At 40.5% G+C, this 18,464-nt stretch overlaps 1 protein-coding gene across 1 annotated transcript in view; it reads left to right on the top strand.

Annotated features, from left to right (window-relative positions):
• Positions 1 to 18,464, top strand: part of LOC126093000 (nephrin-like) — a 245,731-nt gene that overhangs the window by 132,333 nt on the left and 94,934 nt on the right. Inside the window, exons 8-9 of the mRNA XM_049908694.1 lie at positions 6,981 to 7,140; positions 17,081 to 17,374. Of these exons, the coding sequence (XP_049764651.1) occupies positions 6,981 to 7,140; positions 17,081 to 17,374 (454 nt within the window). The remainder of the gene's footprint in view (positions 1 to 6,980; positions 7,141 to 17,080; positions 17,375 to 18,464) is intronic.

Raw genomic sequence — 18,464 nt, 5'->3', positions numbered from 1 at the left:
CGGGCGAATACTGTTACTGGTTTCCACAGCGCACGCAGTACTATCAACATATTGCAAACTGCTCAAAGAAAACTTTTACCACGTTCACTACTTACATAGTTCGTGTGTGTGTGTGTGTGAGAGAGAGAGAGAGAGAGAGAGAGAGAGAGAGAAACTGATTCTTCTTCGAACCAACTCCGATGGAGTTATTGTGTTCCGTGTGATCGACGAGGCACACTTTGCTTCTGCTCTCATGTACGCTCGTCGTTGATGTAGTTCCTCTGTCTTTGCTGGCTGTAACACTAGTCTCTACGGTCATCTCTGAGCGGCCACCGCTGAACCCGCGTATAAACCATCTCCCTGCAATCACAATCACTCAAGCCTGGAATTGCTGAAGAAGCAACGAGGACAGCTGCAGCACTCCACAAATAGAAGAACTGAAAGCGTGGACATGGAGAACGATTCCCATACAGAGTTCCAGCGGCACCAGACCAAAGATGGAACGCCCAGAGTCGGGACTGACGGGCGCGGACCGCATAGGGAATATGTAGAACGCCAGTAGACCGAAAATGGAACGGCAACGCTCCAGCAGATCACAGTTAGCCGGAGAGGACCACAGCAGGAATGCCTGGTACCACAGACGGGATTCCAAACACACCAGACCGAAGATGGAACACTCAGGAGCGTGTCTGGCGGGTGCGGTCCGCAAAGAGAACACCCAGGAGTGCAGCGGACATAAGATCACAGCGAGCGGGCGCGGACCGTAGAGGCTGCGGCTGGTGAAGGGGGATGGCCACAGGCATAAATACTGGACCAGGTCACACCTGATGAAGGTAACGAGTTACGCTACCGAAATATCGTGCAAGTACGGCGCTGATATCCGGGAGAACACCCGGCAACCCAAGATGTCATTAGATCGCCGGGAGAGCCTGAAGAATTACACAATCGCTCTTATCTGGTTCAATGGTATAAACTTTGTGAGTTTCAGCCCAATGACTCGAATGCGTGCCTGTAAAACACTTGAGGTTGGTCGTTAGATTACACATACCATTAACTCGTTCTCATATTGGCTCTCGCAATCGTCAATCTGCTTCTCGAACGCTTAATAAATGAATGACGTCGCATGTCATGGTTGGTAGTGTACGTAAAGTGCCTGGTGAGGTTGTAATCAACCTAAATATATCATCTGTTGGATCAGTTTCATCCACAGCCTGGGGTGAAACATGTTATCTAATGAATGAATGTCACCCACGACTCGGTCTTTTATTATTATTGTTATTATTATTGTCCTTGTATAAGCTTTTTATAGCTTCAGCAACATTTATAGGATATTTAGCTTTAGTCATTATATCCCATTGTTTGTTTCTTGTTATATTGTCTTAGTGCAATCACCACGCTGAATTCATTGAATCAACAGAAAGATATCATCTACTTATCAGTTCCACCCACAGCCTCAGTCGAATATTGATCCAGTAGATAATATCTTTCAGTTGATTCAAAGAATTCAGTGTGGCGATTGCGCCATGACAGTGAGTACAGAAAGGAACATAAAGCGTGAATTTGGATATTTTACACGTCTTACTGAAGCTATAAAGAGCTTATACAAGGCCAAAAAAATGATAATATTGAAAGATGACGATAATAAATCTGAAAAAAATGGGATTCCATCAAGGCTGTAGTCTGTTACCAACTTTATTTAACGCGCACATAAAAGATTTGGCACATAACTGGAGCCTGGAAATAAATTCGGGTTTATGGATTGACAGAAATAAACATAATAATAACTTTACGTGACAATGAACTACAAAAATCTGTGTATGAAATGCATCATTTAACATGGGGTCCATAGTGCCCTCCTTGAGAAAGTTATAATTATAGTGTCAACCATAAAATGCCTGCAGTAATATCCTGCATGCATCTTATGACTGACAAACACAAATAATGCGATAGTTATAATCTTCTTAAGAAGGGCGCTAACGCCCCGAAACCAGTTAAGGAAATAAAATTTCTTTAATGCAAGTGGTTGCTGATTACTTCGATAAATTAATCAGTTAGGAAAAAGGGAACATAACCTTCGTATGTAAATAAAGAAAATGAAGGTCATGGTTCATCATAGGAAATACCTAACCTACATGAAAATAACGACAGATAATACTTAACTTGAGCAAGTCATCAGCTTAATATTTTAGGAGGCGGTATGAGTTATGATATGGACATGGATATAAAAAATAAGATTAACAAATTTTAATTAATATGTGAAGTGATAACATATCAAAACAAAATACGGAAGGGACAAGAATTGTAATTTCATATAAACACAGCTTCACTTGTTCTGCTATATGGAAATGAGTCATGTATCCCTACGAACATGGTAAAAGTAAACTGCAAGTATCAGAAACGAGAGAAGTATTACCAGCGAAGACCACATAATAACTGAGGATATTAGGAATCAAGTAGGTATTTATAATATTAATGAAAAGATTGAACGAAATAAAACATTACGGAAATACCACCAACGAAGAATGATTGAATCTCACTTAAGGCCTCGCCATAGCAGTCAAGAGAAAGGGGGGATGTACGAAGACCCAGAACGATGTGGCAATGGAGAACACAGATGGAGCAGGCACAAATGCCGAAACCTTGAAATTCAGAAGACGGCGAAGATTAATTTCACTCATATGAAATGAACGGTGACAATCAGAACAAAAATAAGGAAGATACAATCTCGTGAAATGATCTGACCGAAGTAATGTTCCGAAATTTAGTAAATCGGAGTTAGGTCTCCAGTCTGGGGCAGATGTTCGTTAGGCACTACCTACTCGAAACAGATTACCCTGATTCTATGTGTGCCCCATAATTGCGAAAGCTGAATCAGTATTACTGAGTTACTTTCAGATATCCCGACATTTTCGACCACAAAATTAGTGATCCATGGCAGCTTACCTGCTGCAATACAAGTGGTAGTCATCAAGCTTTGCTCTTCCTAAAAAAAATGTTGTTTAAAAACAATAAGTTATTTAATTTTTGTTTGTCCTCGGGTATGTGGCAGCAGTCCTGGTATACTTTGGAAGACTTGCGCCACAGTACCGTAGCACGCTTCTAGACGACCCGAAAGGAAGTGGTTCAGCCCATTAAGAAAGTTAGGGTGGGCTGCACCATTTTGTATTGGCTGCATGTTAAGTTACTGTTGCGCGAGTTTTCAAAATGTACCAGGGCTGTAGACACGTGCTTCAAACTCTTGATTATGAGAGAGCGTATTATCCAGTTTGAAGATTATCCGAACAGAGTTCGGCGATGTTTTGGAAGAAATAAACATCAGAAACCAATGTATTTTGTAACTGTGATTTATAATTGGACACAGCACCTTTTGCGCAAAGGTAACAGCTTATTCTGCATATAGTTAGCAGTTCCCATGAGTCAAGAAGTATATGCACTGCCATATTACGAGACGTCAGTAATAATTGATTTGTTCTACTGTGATTAAAGGGAAATATCGGAGCGGGAAGGTACTACAAAAGACAATTAAACAGCTACGTATCATGCATTTAAAAATTATTCTATAATTATTAGAACGAATCTTGTCGTTGAGTACTCACTACTACATATGCGGACCGTGTTTTATCGGCAGATGGCTATGTAACTACCTTCACTGAAAGACACTTTCTCTTGTAGCAGAGGCATATGCTACTCGTGTGAGCGACCGATTGGAAGACATTTCTGCTTGTGAAGAAATAGATGATGAAATCAATCCCGTGTGATTAAACAGCGATGCCTTTGAACCGGGACTTGAGCAGCTAAGTGACGCAGGAATAATGAACAAAGTGGGCCCTGCACAGGAGTTGAGCGGAGACGAGGCGATCGAGAAACTCATCACGCTGGGCAACAATGACAGATTTTCAAAAATGGAAATGGATGTTTCTTACGTATTTAGACCCCCCAAGCATGAATATGTTAATTGTCTTTTGTGGCACCCTCAGTTTATAAAATAAAATGTTCTTACAAATAATCTTTAATCCTTTACAAAATGGTAACAGTGCGTGTGAGGCATTGTCTGTTCCTCCTGAACAGCATGTTCTTATCAGTCGTTAGGAAATGCTTCCTTTGTTTAGCTTTATATTTACGAATGTGAGTAGTGTGATCTAAATATACCTTGTGCTGAGTGTCTTGGTTTTTTTTTTCAATGGTTCATTTGTATTAGCGTTTGTAAAATGCCAAGGATATGTTTAAATCACCCAAATAACTTTTACAACATCTGTGGGGAGTTCATTATTAAATAATGCTGATGATATGTGAGTCTGGTAGTGAAGATATGGTATGACCTTTATTTCGGGTGCAAGTGATGTGATCAGCACCGAAAATGGGCACCGCATATTGTCTGTATGACTTTTTCGTCTCCTCTTAATGTTTGGGTGAAGACAAAGCGTAAAGTTGCAATGTCTTTTGCCATCGTAGATGATTGCTATTTCTGCATGTTACAACAGCGGGGGTAAAGGGCAAGGATAGAAAGGCGATCTAGTATCACTCCCTGTAGCGCACTGTTCTCCCCTACTAGTCCACATTCCTTCAGACACGTCGTCATTGGAAGTTAAAACCCGGATCGAATCTGGTAGAGACGTGGAGAAGGCAAGCTTTGATTTCGATTACGAAGAAATGACGTTACATCTCCTGACACAAAATGATCTTATTGATCTTGTGAGGGCTGATCTTTTGGGTTCGCATCTGGAAGTGTGGAATTTACTAGACAAAGATAATAGAGTTTTTTCCTTTCGACATCGTCGGGCTATCTTCGCATCGTTCTTTGACATGGAAGGTTCACTCTGTTACTGCAATGACGTGAATGGACTGTTTAATGCTGTGAGAATGAAACATATCAGCGGAACGGCGACTATTCGTTGATGGCTCCAAAACTAGCCTCAAAGCGGTGCTCTTTTCCAATAGCAATTTATATCCTCTATTCCCGTAGCTTATGCCGCTATTTTGAAAGAAACGTACATCAACATGGTACTTTCGTTGAATAAAATTAAATATAACTGCCACAAATCGCAAATCTGTGGTGATTTCAACGTAAGTGGGATACTTTCAGCATTAAAATCTGGGTATAAAAAGCATTGCAGTTTTCTTTGCCAAGGGGATAGCCATGTTCGGAAAAGCCATGACAGACGGATTTTGCCCGCCCGTACACAAATGGAAGCTGGCTGGAGGAATGTAGTAAACGTTCCACTGGTGAATTTGAAAGACATTTTGTTAGCACCACTTCGCATAAAACTTGGACCTATGAAGTCGTTCTTTCTTACAATAGACAAAGGTGGACATGATTTTATGTACATATGTCAGAAATTCCCAGCGTTCTTCACTCACACTTGGATTCTTTTCCTCCTGATGCTCTTGGACAATCTCCGATGAACATGGGGAAAGATTTCATCCGACCATATCTATATTGGAGTAACTATATCAGGGGCAATGTGCAAGAAGTATGATGGCTGACTACTGCTGGACAGTATTGCACGTTAGTAGTGTCACACATAAGAGGCGCAGCAAATGTCAAAAAATAATTTATGTATGTATTAAAACATTTTATTAGCATTTAGAGCTTTTTTTTGTGTTTATAAATTTTCATTTAAAGACGAAAACATCCTGTTTAGCCGGCGCGGTGTGGCCGCGTGGTTAGAGGCGCCATGTAATGGATTGCGCGTCCCCTCCCGCCAGAGGTTCGAGTCCTCCCTCGGGTATGGGTGTGTGTGTTGTTCTTAGCATAAGTCAGTTTAAGTAGTGTGTAGGTCTAGGGACCGATGACCTCAGCAGCTTAGTCCCTTAGGAATTCACACACATATTATTTAAACAGCGCAAAAACCGAATACAATTAAATTAGATACTGACTAGCACAATTTAAACAAAATCTGTGGGTGCTGTGGAAAAAAAAGAAAACAATGCCAGATTAGCCTTCAGGACTTCGAAATACGTAATGATAACGTATTTTGGTGCTCGAAACCTTTATAAAGTGGAATTTTGTAGATCAGTGTTAACATGCACACCGAAACAATCAAATGCGTCATTCTGTTGTCTAAGAGTGTCAGCAAAATCGTTTAGTTGTATAGATGTTGGGACCACCTGAAAAATGAGAACCGTTGTGAGGGAAAAATGTATGAAAAACGAAAATGAAAAAAAAAACTGGAAGATTATTCCTGAAAGTGCATTGAAAGCAACTGGTATGAAACAGAGCGTGCTATAAATTTAATTTCGTAAATAATTTATTCGTTGACAGTGAATAACTCATGACCAATGAAATGGGCAAGTTTCGATAAAACCGTATGTACTTTGGATTATCTGTGCTTTTCAGTTATCCGTGAGGTCCCCAACTCCCATTAGCCCAGATAAACGGGAGCTTGCTGTACCTGCAAATACACATTTAAATTTTATGGAATATTCTGTCGGTTCTTGGAGGAACACAGACATATTTAAGACTTTAATACACAGCACTAATGTTCCACAGTAATATTTATTTACTAGGTCGTTATGAGTAGGCTTTCGGCTTCTTAGGTCATAATCAGATAAGAGCTATCAGACGAGTGCCAAAGAAGCCGAGAGCCAGTGACTGTTTTTCGGCTGTTGTATTTACAAATTCATGAATTCCTCTTCTAGGAAACATAAGTTAGCTGCTCCGAACATTAGGTGGTCAAGAGATAATTTTATTACTAGGAAGTTTAATTTCTCTATTTTACTGTCGTGGATATAAAGTCGAATTAGCGTTGCTCTGTGACCTAGCCTTGTTTAAATGAGACGACTACGCAACTCAGCGCACAGTCGCCTCGTTGCAGAGTCCGTTGAGTAAGCTTGCGGCGTGTATCGAATACAGAGGCGGCGTAGCGCTGCCCGGGCTTCCGCCGTGTAATTCCGCACAATTAGCAAACACGGCGCCTGGCAGGTAGGCAGCCGCACGGCTCGCTGTGCAGCGCGGGCGGCCGCAGGTAGACTGAGCGGCGCGCGTTGGTCGCTGTTCGCAGGACGTGCCGCTGGTGCACAACCCGGCCGAGCGCGTCATCCGCAGCAATCAGAGCCTCGTGCTGCAGAAGGTCAGCCGCCAGAACGCCGGCCGCTACGTCTGTGTCGCCTCCAACGGAGAGGGCGAGACTCCATCCAACGTCCTCACGCTCAGAGTCAAGTGTAAGTACACAATCCGTTGCACTTTTCTATGTTCATTGTGCATCAATTTCCCAAACTGGGTTTACGTTGTGTGTAATAGATAAACTTTCCTCCATAGAATGGGCATTGTCCTTCTCCACCATCATCTACACCCACAAGATTTAAACCATAACACTAACTCTACATCTGTTTAAAATGCTAAATTTTTCCAAGTCTTTGAAACCATGCTCTCTTTTGCTTTCTACTTCAATATATTACCGAAACACAAATCTTTCAACTTGTAAATATTGACCCTCCCACACACATACACCTCATACTTTCGATTATCCAACACTTGCACATGGTTAGAGCAGTGAAACTGCCGTAGGTTACCGTAGACTATCACCGGTAAGCGTAACCTAAGTAAGTTTTTGTAGTAACTTTGTTCACCTAAGGTCGTGCCCCCGTTGCCTGTACGTTAGGTGTGTTGTATATCAATCGGGCGTTATCTCATAACGATCGCTTTCTTTACGCATACAAATAAGTCTGACTAGATTCGTCTAAAAACAAAGCTGTGAACCGTCTAACGACTGATTTAAAATTTATAAAGGGAGGGTAAGTTGCGGAACAGTTTTTTCTACATATCCATCCTCCTATCCATCGCATGTGGTGTTTATAACAAAATTGAAAGTCTCAGTGTTAATTCGGGTTTTACTAGAAAATTTGATTTTTAACGTGAAACAAAAGGATGTTGTAGGGAAAACAAGGGAAACAATAATATAGATTAATCATGTAGCGCTAGGTAATGAAATTTTTTCATCAACACAATAAAAAACGCAAAACAAAAATATGCGAAACATCCCTTCAGTACTCCCTCGAACTTATATAACACATGTTTCTGTTATTCATAGACAATTTCCGAATTTATTTATAACGGAAAATTCTTGATTTTGATCATGATTTAATGAATACAAAATAACAATTGTCTGCATATATTTTATGTTTATACATATAAACTGTGCCTAAATAAATAATAACTGCTTCGTTTGTTTGGAAGCGTAGAAGTTGCGGAATCAATTTTTATTATCTATAAAATACTATTTAAATTTTCTAAGAACATAAAATATACAATGGACTAGTCCCTAATGATATGCAGTTATAATTATGTGCAAAATAAGCAACCAAGGAAACAAGAAACAGAAGTTGTCGGCTCCCAGTGTCTTTTAGATATCCGTTTATGTTTCTTTCCTTATCAATGCTACCAGTACTATCGGCAGTCTTACTATTTACTACGTTATATATGTGGTGCACCAAAACTGCCGAACCGAAGTTTCGTTAGAGCGCAACACTATCGAAATGATGATAATTATGGACTCTTAATCCAGGCAGGAAGGAAAACAGCGAAAGGCAAGAACTGTGGGGTTTTAGACATTTCATTCACTGGTAGAACACACAATTATTTTTCACAATTTCACTCACATAGCAGCCAATTAAACATTTATTTATTTTTTAAATTAATTAAAACGCGAAGCAATAAGAAGCTCATTTGAATTTCAACGCCAGTTCAAACAATTTACAGAAAAATTAAAGTTAAATTTAACCTAAGATGACTTAGTATTCTTTAAGGGAAGAGACGCCCTATGTAAGTCCCAGAATGTAATAAGGCTAAAGGTATAATAAATGCTGACATAAATGTGACAAACTGTACGAAAACAGACTAGAACGGCCTTAATTACAAAATGATGAGAGTACCATATGATCTAAACTTGACTTACTAAAAATCCTAAAACCATACTTAAAACAATGAAAAACAATTTAACACCAATATCCATGCAATATAATTTTAAATCCTGAAAAATATATCAGTTGAAGATTTGACGCATTTTCTAATAACACAAGAACAATCAATTTACAACACGTAAGGTATATGTTTGGGTCACAGCACACATCAAAAATTGTTTAAGGTTATGGCAACAAGCTAACGGATACAAATTCAGAATTATTCGAAGTATAAACGTCACTTTAACAGGAACGTAAAGTGGTGCGGCCGCGGTTGGAGGAAACAGCGCAAAAGACAGACAGCTGCGAGAGCTGCCGATCGCATCCACTCCAAATGACGTAAACAGCCGGCTACGCAAGCCGACCAGGTGTAAGTAAATGGGGTCCGATCCTAGGTATCACATACCAGGGATTATTAACGACAGTTTCCTGCAGCACAAATAATTTTAATTAGAGAGAATTCCACACTCAGCCTTGTACCAAGTAAATAACTCCTAGGGTACAATTAATTAACCTGAGCTCTTACCAAAATCCATGACAACTTTACTACCTATTAACAAGTTAACGAAAAGAATTAGGAAAGCAACTAAAATGTTTTAAAAAGTAATTTCACCAATAACATAATAATATCAGAAAAATTTTCCTTTCAAGCAAACCATTAAAACAGCCGTAAAGATATTCGCATAACGTCCACAGCTCATCTGTACACACATTAGTCCATAGCGGTTCTGAGAAAAATGTGTCCTGGAAGAGACTAAAATTTATCTGAGCAACAATTAGAACAGACGCATTATATAGTTTCTTAGATAGCGTAGGCCTTCAGCATTAACTTGAAAGAAACCGCAACAAAAGCAAATTATAAATAGACCAATAAAACAGCAAAACAGGTACACATTATGATATGAACAGTTAATAATCCGTCATAACTGGTAATACTAAACATTTCACTGTGCATCCTATTGAAAATTATATGATAAATCATTAACTTTCAAAAGCAGAAGAATTAAGGGAAGCGGACAAGAACAAATAACCCACATACTAATGCACACCGGTGCACATGGTGCTTTACGCTGGCCATAGGTTTACAAGCATCACGAATACATAATGTTAACACATAAAACAAACTGTAATGAGATATCAGCCAATGAATCGGCTCCACATGTCTACCAGATCTTGCAGTCACATTGCCCTCCGAATACCATGGAGACACGGTCATCCATAACCAACAAACAGAAGGAAGACAGAGCAAAATAACAATGAACACTGCCCTGAAAGCTCGGCGCCATTCTCATAAATCGCAACACAAACCACGTCGGTACTCGATACATTACAGAGGGTAACATGACGCCAACAATGGTCGCCCGCCAACGGCTAACACCACGGCGAAGGGGCACCACGGAAAACTCGTTACAGCTTCGTTCCTCAGCTCAGAGTGCCCGCCAAACCGTCCACCATGCCCGGAGCCGCCACACGACGGGGCGCTGCGCTCCAATGGCAACATTTTAGTCAAAAAACATATCAATAGTGATATCGATAAATACCCCTACCAGGTTATCAAAGCAAAGACATACTACTAGGGCGCTCCTGCCAGTCACTAACTAAATGTAAGTACTCTCTTATTAAACAGTTCTAACCTGCCGTTCTATTCAAGCAATATGTTAAAGCTAACAGCCCCTCCATCAAGTGCACCACATCTGGGCTTATCTTCCTTTATTTATCTCTTTCTTCCATACTTCCTTTCAATGACATTACGCTATTCCCCCAATACCCATACTCTTTTATCCTATCGCAATAGTCGCTGGATACTTGAAGGCTTCACGCAAATCGATATCATCAGTCCAGAAGACCTATTTAGCATCTAATCTATTCCGCTCTCACCAAATGTCGTTTCCTAATCTTGTTAACTTCTGAAATCTCCATTCCCTGGAACCGGTCTTTCATAAAACGGTAGGATATGCTGTATAATGCAAATAAAAGTATCCTTTTATAACCATCGTAGATTTGTCGATGACATTGTTTTGTTTCCTTCCATTACAAAATACCTTCTATAGTTTAAGAAGTTGAAGTTCGTTATGCTAAAGCAATTGAAATATATCAGCGGGGTATGTTGTTCGGAACGAGTTTGTTTAAAAGCTGCGTCCACTAATAGAACACAAGGCAAAAGAATAATATTTATGTAGGATTCGCGTCGTTGAACACTGTTCAAAAATTGTGCGCCAAGCGGCAATACAAATGTACAGTAAGTTTCCACGAGATATGAATGCTGTTGCTAAGAAACTGATGTTTTCAAACGAACAAGTAAGTTGGCGTCCTTTCTCAAGATTAACTCTTTCTTTCCCCAGTTGAGATACCTTATGCCCAGTAAAATGTGGTACGAGAAAGTGGCACAATGAAATGTATGATGTGGTACGCCACACTACTTGTACAGGACTACTTTAAATATTAAATATAATGTATTATGTAATTTTAATATGACTTACCAAACTGAACGAAGAGTTTTTTTTATTGCATCAGGCTACTGAGGACGATGCAGTTTTTCTTTTCGGCTTTCTTTCTTTCCAGTAGTTTTTCCTTCAGTCTCTATTTCAGTCTCCATTTCTTCTGCGCGTGTTACGCCTGTCTTTTTCTTTGTTTCCTTCTGGAAGACCTTGAAACTTTTTACTTTTGCTTTTAAATTTTTCCTTTCTCCTATTTATGCCTCCGTTATATTCATTTCCCTCAAATATGCTTTCTTTGATCCACGTCATTAACGTTTTTGGGTTTCTGTCAAGGAAGTTAGAAATTCTATTTTTTTATTTTTTATCTAGCCTTTTTAGGTATCCATGTAATACAACTTGTCTTCCTCATTGTGTCCGATATTAGTTTCATTCTGTCATAAATTTCTATTTTCCACTGTCATATAAAGAACTGTTTGTTAGGGGATGAAAGCTGCTATGGAAATGTCTCCACAAGAACGCAAAAAGCCTTGGATCCCAGTTACTAGAATCACTTTTTGGTCAGAAGCGCACTCGAAAAGACCATTCTTATATGGCCTTAATTAGCGTGAAAAGCTTAGAGGATGTTGCAATTAATGAACAACATAAAAATTCGATTAAATAAAAACAAAAAAACTCTCTACAGGCCATACAGTGTAGGCGCAGGGAAGCAATGGGCGCTAAGCTAGTGAAGGAATAAATATCAGACGCCAATTCCCGTATCCATTACTAAATAAATTGCATTCCGCTAAAGCGAATTTAAATTAATCAACATACTATATCTCTAACGCCATCACAACGTAAAAGAAGAACGAAAAATTCCTGAAAAAAATTGTTCTGCTTATACTCTGAAAACACATTTAAGTTCACTGCACTCCGTAATTGCTAAACATCCTTTAAAAAATTCATTCAGTATCAATATTTACTTGGTATATAGTCGTTTAGCGTAGTCCGACACGAATAAAATAATTTTCTTATAGCGAAATGAATACAGAACAACGAGTGGTGTTTTAAATATTTGAATGAAGTCTCTGTTATCTCGCAACAGCATTTGTATACTCTGCACTGCCTGGGTCATTCTTTTCTCGCCGTCAACAATAACAAATCCATAGTCAAGGCAACACGTTCCTTCAATCGTAAAAATTAAAAAAAAATTTGTAACCAGATTTTCCACCCACTTGCAGCCGTTATTCCATCACTCAGATACTATTTTTAATACAGCTCTTAAATGGCACGTTTGGAGCTACTAGTTTACTGGGGAATAAGAAAGCGCATGTGCGTCAAATTTAGTGGGGCCGCTATACGGTGTGCATTGGCTCCTCTACGATGCTCTTCTTAAATATCGCAAATGAAGTAACACTTTGCTGTGGCTCGCTGTCAAGAGTGCTCATTTCATGCGTCATATAGCGAAATATACATAAGTGGAGCGGTTAGTCAAGGGTTTGTCAAGTCTCAGGTAACAAGTACATTTAATGCTCTTATAAATGCTAAATGTATCTCAACAGTTACTAGCGTGGATAGTACAGTTACGTTACGAGACCATCCTGTTATGTCTGTCGAAGTGTCACCCCTGGCCCTGAATCGTTACCGTATCAGGCAGCGACTGGTCAATCGTTACTATTCAGTACTGCCGCGCGTTTGATTTCGCTTTGTTGCGTGAACTCTTTCTTATTTATAGAAAATTATTAGTGGTATGGAAGAGTAGCGTACTGTCCATAGAATAGTTCCTACTCCACGTCGTATTGGTGTGTGATGGACCGAATGGGCGTTACATCTCAAATAAAATAAGTGATACCTAATGTCTTGGCGTTTTTCATCAAACTTGCTCATCACGAAGAAGAACTTATTTCAAGCAGCAGAACTGACGGCAGAAGCAGAGATGTCTCAGAGAGATCACCGCAACATGTTAGCGGCATCTTAACTTCTCGAGAGTCTGTTAGTGTGAGCGCTCCATTCACCGCGAAAGATGCACAAACGGGACAGCAGATTTAATAAAGAAGTCATCGGCAGAACTGTGTTAGAATTCACCACATAGGTGAGTATCCTTTGGTCATAAACGCCCGTGCCCAATTATAACATAAAACGTAGTATGAGCGTTTGAGAAACGATCATTCTTTGTCTCCTAAAGGAAACCGATTTTCAGAAAACATGACAATGAACGCCAATTTAGCATGTAGCGAAGAGTCATAGCGTTCTAGAGAGCTACATTTTTGCAGACTATGCATTTATTGCATTCAGAGGGCAAAATGCCAGAGGGTTCCCTATACGAAACGTGTAAATCGTGAACAGATTTACAATTCGGCACGAATCCACGGGAAATGCTGGCTTCAAAGTACCTCCAGGTACTTCTGTAAATTGCTCATCTGTGGTTTTTGTGACGGATGCAGTGGTGAAGAATTTGTAAGAGCTGTAAGTACAATATTTTCGGGAGATAGGGAACATTCTCGGTCCTAATAAGGCGACCCGCCGGAATATGTATCCGGGCCACAGCATGCTAGTCCTCGCGCGCTGTTGCACACGGAATATCTCTTAAATAAACTGCGTTCGTAGGTACAGAGTACAATAACGAAACCTCAGAAGTTACCAAAATTAATTTTACAATTCTCTTAACAACTTCCACACCTGAAGTTTCTGCGAGATCTGTTTTCGTTACACGTGCCAAACAGTTTCATACCTCTTACGGTATTTTATTGTTTATCTTGGAATACTTCTATGTTTTAAAACTGAAATATGATTCACATGTAATATTTTCAAAATGTTCATTCTTTTTCAGGCAGTTTCTGACTTTTTACAGAGGTTTGTGTAAAAAAAATATTTGCTTCCAAATTTTTTGGAAGGTTAGGTTTAAATATTTTTCGTAAATATTCTTAAGAATTATGCGTTCCAGAACATGTAAAGTTCTTTAAAATTATTTGAAATACTTAAGTGAGAATGCGTAGAGAACTGGAGTTGACGTGTAGCGTTTTGTAACTGCAAGTATTGTGTTTACTCTACATCTACATCTACATCTACATCGACATCCATACTCCACAAGCCACCTGACGGTGTGTGGCGGAGGGTACTTTGAGCACCTCTATCGGTTCTCCCTTCTATTCCAGTCTCGTATTGTTCGTGGAAAGAAAGATTGTCGGTATGCCACTGTGTGGACTCTAGTCTCTCTGATTTTACCCTCATAATCTCTTCGCGAGATATACGTAGGAGGGAGCAATATATTGCTTGACTCCTCGGTGAAGGTATGTTCTCGAAATTTCAACAAGTGCTCGTACCGAGCTACTGAACTTGTCTCCTGCAGAGTCTTCCACTGGAGTTTATCTATCATCTCCGTAACGCTTTCGCGATTACTAAATGATCCTGTAACGAAGCGCGCTGCTCTCCATAGTATCTTCTCTATCTCTTCTATCAACCCTATCTGGTACGGATCCAACACTGGTGAGCAATATTCAAGCAGTGGGCAAACAAGCGTACTGTAACCTACTTCCTTTGTTTTCGGACTGCATTTCCTTAGGATTCTTCCAATGAATCTCAGTCTGGCATCTGCTTTACCGACGATCAACTTTATATGGTCATTCCATTTTAAATCACTCCTAATGCCTACTCCCAGATAATTTATGGAATTAACTACGTCCATTTGCTGACCTGCTATATTGTAACTAAATGATAAAGGATCTCTCTTTTTATGTATTCGCAGCACATTACACTTGTCTACATTGAGATTCAATTGCCATTCCCTGCACCATGCGTCAATTCGTTGCAGATCCTCCTGCATTTCAGTACAATTTTCCATTGTTACAACCTCTCGATATACTACAGCATAATCCGCAAAAAGCCTCAGTGAACTTCCGATGTTATCCACAAGGTCGTTTATGTATATTGTGAATAGCAACGGTCCTACGACACTCCCCTGCGGCACACCTGAAACCACTCTTACTTCGGAAGACTTCTCTGCTTTGAGCATGACATGCTGGTTTCTGTTATCTAGGAACTCTTCAATCCAATCACACAATTGGTCTGATAGTCCATATGCTCCTACTGTGTGGAACTGTATCAAACGCCTTGCGGAAGTCAAGAAACACGGCATCTACCTGGGAACCCGTGTCTCTGGCCCTCTGAGTCTCGTGGACGAATAGCGCGAGCTGGGTTTCACACGACCGTCTTTTTCGAAACCCATGCTGATTCCTACAGAGTAGATTTCTAGTCTCCAGAAAAGTCATTATACTCGAACACAATATGTGTTCCAAAATTCTACAACTGATCGACGTTAGATATATAGGTCTATAGTTCTGCACATCTGTGTTACTGTTAGCAAAACTTTATACGAACTGATTGCGCAACGCAACTCCCAGTACCAATAAAGATAAACAGTCATTGCAAAATACATACAGCCCCTTAGGTACTGAATCATCTGCCCCTGTTCAAAAGTGATAACTTTGATCCCTGTGCACATAAAAAATAAATAAATTTGTCTTACGGTGGATTGTGTTATTGTCTTCTCTGTCATGAGGAAGAATAAAATATACCAGGTGCAGGCTGAGCGGTGTGCAATGCTGGCAGTAATACTTTGAAATATACATGAAATTCTTTTAGCTGATAAATGAAAACTTTTAAGAAACATTGAATGACTTTTAAAAAACATATGACCTGGACAGGGAGGCGGTAGTGATATGGGTGACATACTAACACTGACTTTTTAAATAATGATCTTGTATTCGCAGTTAATTCAAAACATCTGACAATTGAAATTACATTACACAGAAAAGTGACATTCTTTTTAGTAAATTAAAACTGTTCTTTTTTGACGTAGTCCAAACAATGAGACTTATACTGCAATTATTATTTAACATCACTAAAACACATAAAGACAAATCACCAAATTACGTATACCTTTATTAACAAATATCTAACTAGCCTATAAATCAAATCCGTTTACGTACATTCTGGGGTTTCTCAACACAGAACTCACTGTTACCAATTATTAGTCAAATCATTTACACTAACCTGCTGGCAAAGGGAATGTAATAAAAAATTAATTTATTTACCTTAACTGCGAGAAGACTTTTGCTTCCACATTTATATTTCCAAAATACATGTACTCGTAAAGCTTCTTTGGAAAATCAATCCAGTAATACTTTCTTGTACACAATTAAATTTACATTTCATTATTTCACCTTAGATTTTATTATAAAATCATTTATGATTTTTAGCTACCTATTTTACGTGTGGTGTAACACAAAATATTGGTGTGAGAAAGTTTTTACATTATAATCTAACACTTCGTGGCTTTACCGAGCACACCACAAGAACCGCCTACCCCATCATCTTTCGTTCACAGACTGAAACACACACTACTTTGCACCAAGCACCTCTCTTACTCCTACTCTACAATCTCAGACCAGAAGCAGTATTTTTGGCTCTGCAGTCGCGCAAAGTCAGCGATCCGCTTACTGGGCCCATCGCAGACATACATCGTTTACAATATAATAGTTTCATTTTAGTTTACATTAGCATCATTACAGCATTTTATGCCACATATAAGTGCACCCCCTTAGACTCCCTTCAAGCACGACATGGTTTCCTACAGCAATAATATATTTTTGGAAATTTCATTAGCAACTGAAATTTCGATAACTGGCGATGGTGTAACCAGCTGAGACGAAACTGACTTCGTCACCTTGGTGATGACCACAGAACACATTGTGCTCACAATGGACAATGCTTTTGTGACGCTGCAGACGCGCCGAGGTGCTCCGAGGAGCGCGCAGTGGTGGTGGGCGCGTCGCGCTCCGAGACGCTGGACGTGTGGTGCCGCGTGCAGAGCGACCCGCCGGCGCGCACCTTCCGCTGGAAGTTCAACAACTCGGGCGAGACGATGGAGGTGGACAGCAAGCACTTCGCCAGCAACGGCAGCCTGTCGCTGCTGCGCTACACGGTGCGCTCCGACCTCGACTACGGCACGCTGCTCTGCTGGTCCGACAACGCCGTCGGCGCGCAGGCCGCGCCCTGCGTCTTTCAGGTAGTGGCCGCAGGTAAAACACCGCGCCCAGCATCTTTCAGGTAGTGACCGCAGGTAAAACACTGTGCCCTGCATCTTTCAGGTAGTGACTCCAGGTAAAACACTGTGCCCTGTGTCTTTCAGGTAGTGGCCGCAGGTAAAACACTGCGCCCTGCATCTTTCAGGTAGTGACTCCAGGTAAAACACTGTGCCCTATGTCTTTCAGGTAGTGGCCACAGGTAAAACACTGTGCCCTGCATCTCTCAGGTAGTGACTGCAGGTAAAACACCGCGCCCTGCGTCTTTCAGGTAGTGACCGCAGGTAAAACACTGTGCCCTGCATCTTTCAGTTAGTGACTGCAGGTAAACCACTGTCCCCTGCGTCTTTCAGGTAGTGACAGCAGGTAAAACACCGCGCCCTGCGTCTTTCAGGTAGTGACTGCAGGTGAAACACTGTGCCCTGTGTCTTTCAGATAGTGACGGCAGGTAAAACACAGCGCCCTGCGTCTTTCAGGTAGTGATCGCAGGTAAAACACTGTGCCATGCATCTTTCAGGTAGTGACCGCAGGTAAAACACCACCTTCTTCGTCTTTCAGGTAGTGCCAGCAGGTAAAAAATTGCATTCTGTGTCTCTGAGGCAGCGGCCACTGATAAAACGCAGCACCATGCACCCTGCAGATAGCAGCTGCAGGTAAAAGACCACACTAAACGTATATCAGGCAATGGCCACTGGTAAATCACCACACACTGCGTATTTCAGGTAGTGACTGTGGTTAGAACGACACGCTCTGATTCTTTCAGGTACTAGCTACAGATAAAACATCACTTTCTGCATCTTTCATCTAGTGACTATGAATAAAACACTGTTACCTGAATCTTTTGTGTGCTGGCCACCGAAAAACACCACACCTTTCTCTTTTCAGGTATTGGCTGCAGATATAATATCGCATGCTGCGTCTGTCAGGCACTGATCACACGCAATACACACAGATCCAGCTATCATGCCATCTAGATGGAGATCTGCTCACTTCCAGTGGTACAAAAACTGCAATTCCTCTTGTCTGTAACGACAGCACTATACTGACACGTTTCACTCCAATAACACATCACAGCAGCGATCCCTAC

This window comes from Schistocerca cancellata, chromosome 1 (genome assembly GCF_023864275.1).
Source record: "Schistocerca cancellata isolate TAMUIC-IGC-003103 chromosome 1, iqSchCanc2.1, whole genome shotgun sequence".
Lineage (NCBI taxonomy): Eukaryota > Metazoa > Arthropoda > Insecta > Orthoptera > Acrididae > Schistocerca > Schistocerca cancellata.
This window is presented reverse-complemented; position numbering and strand designations above follow the sequence as displayed.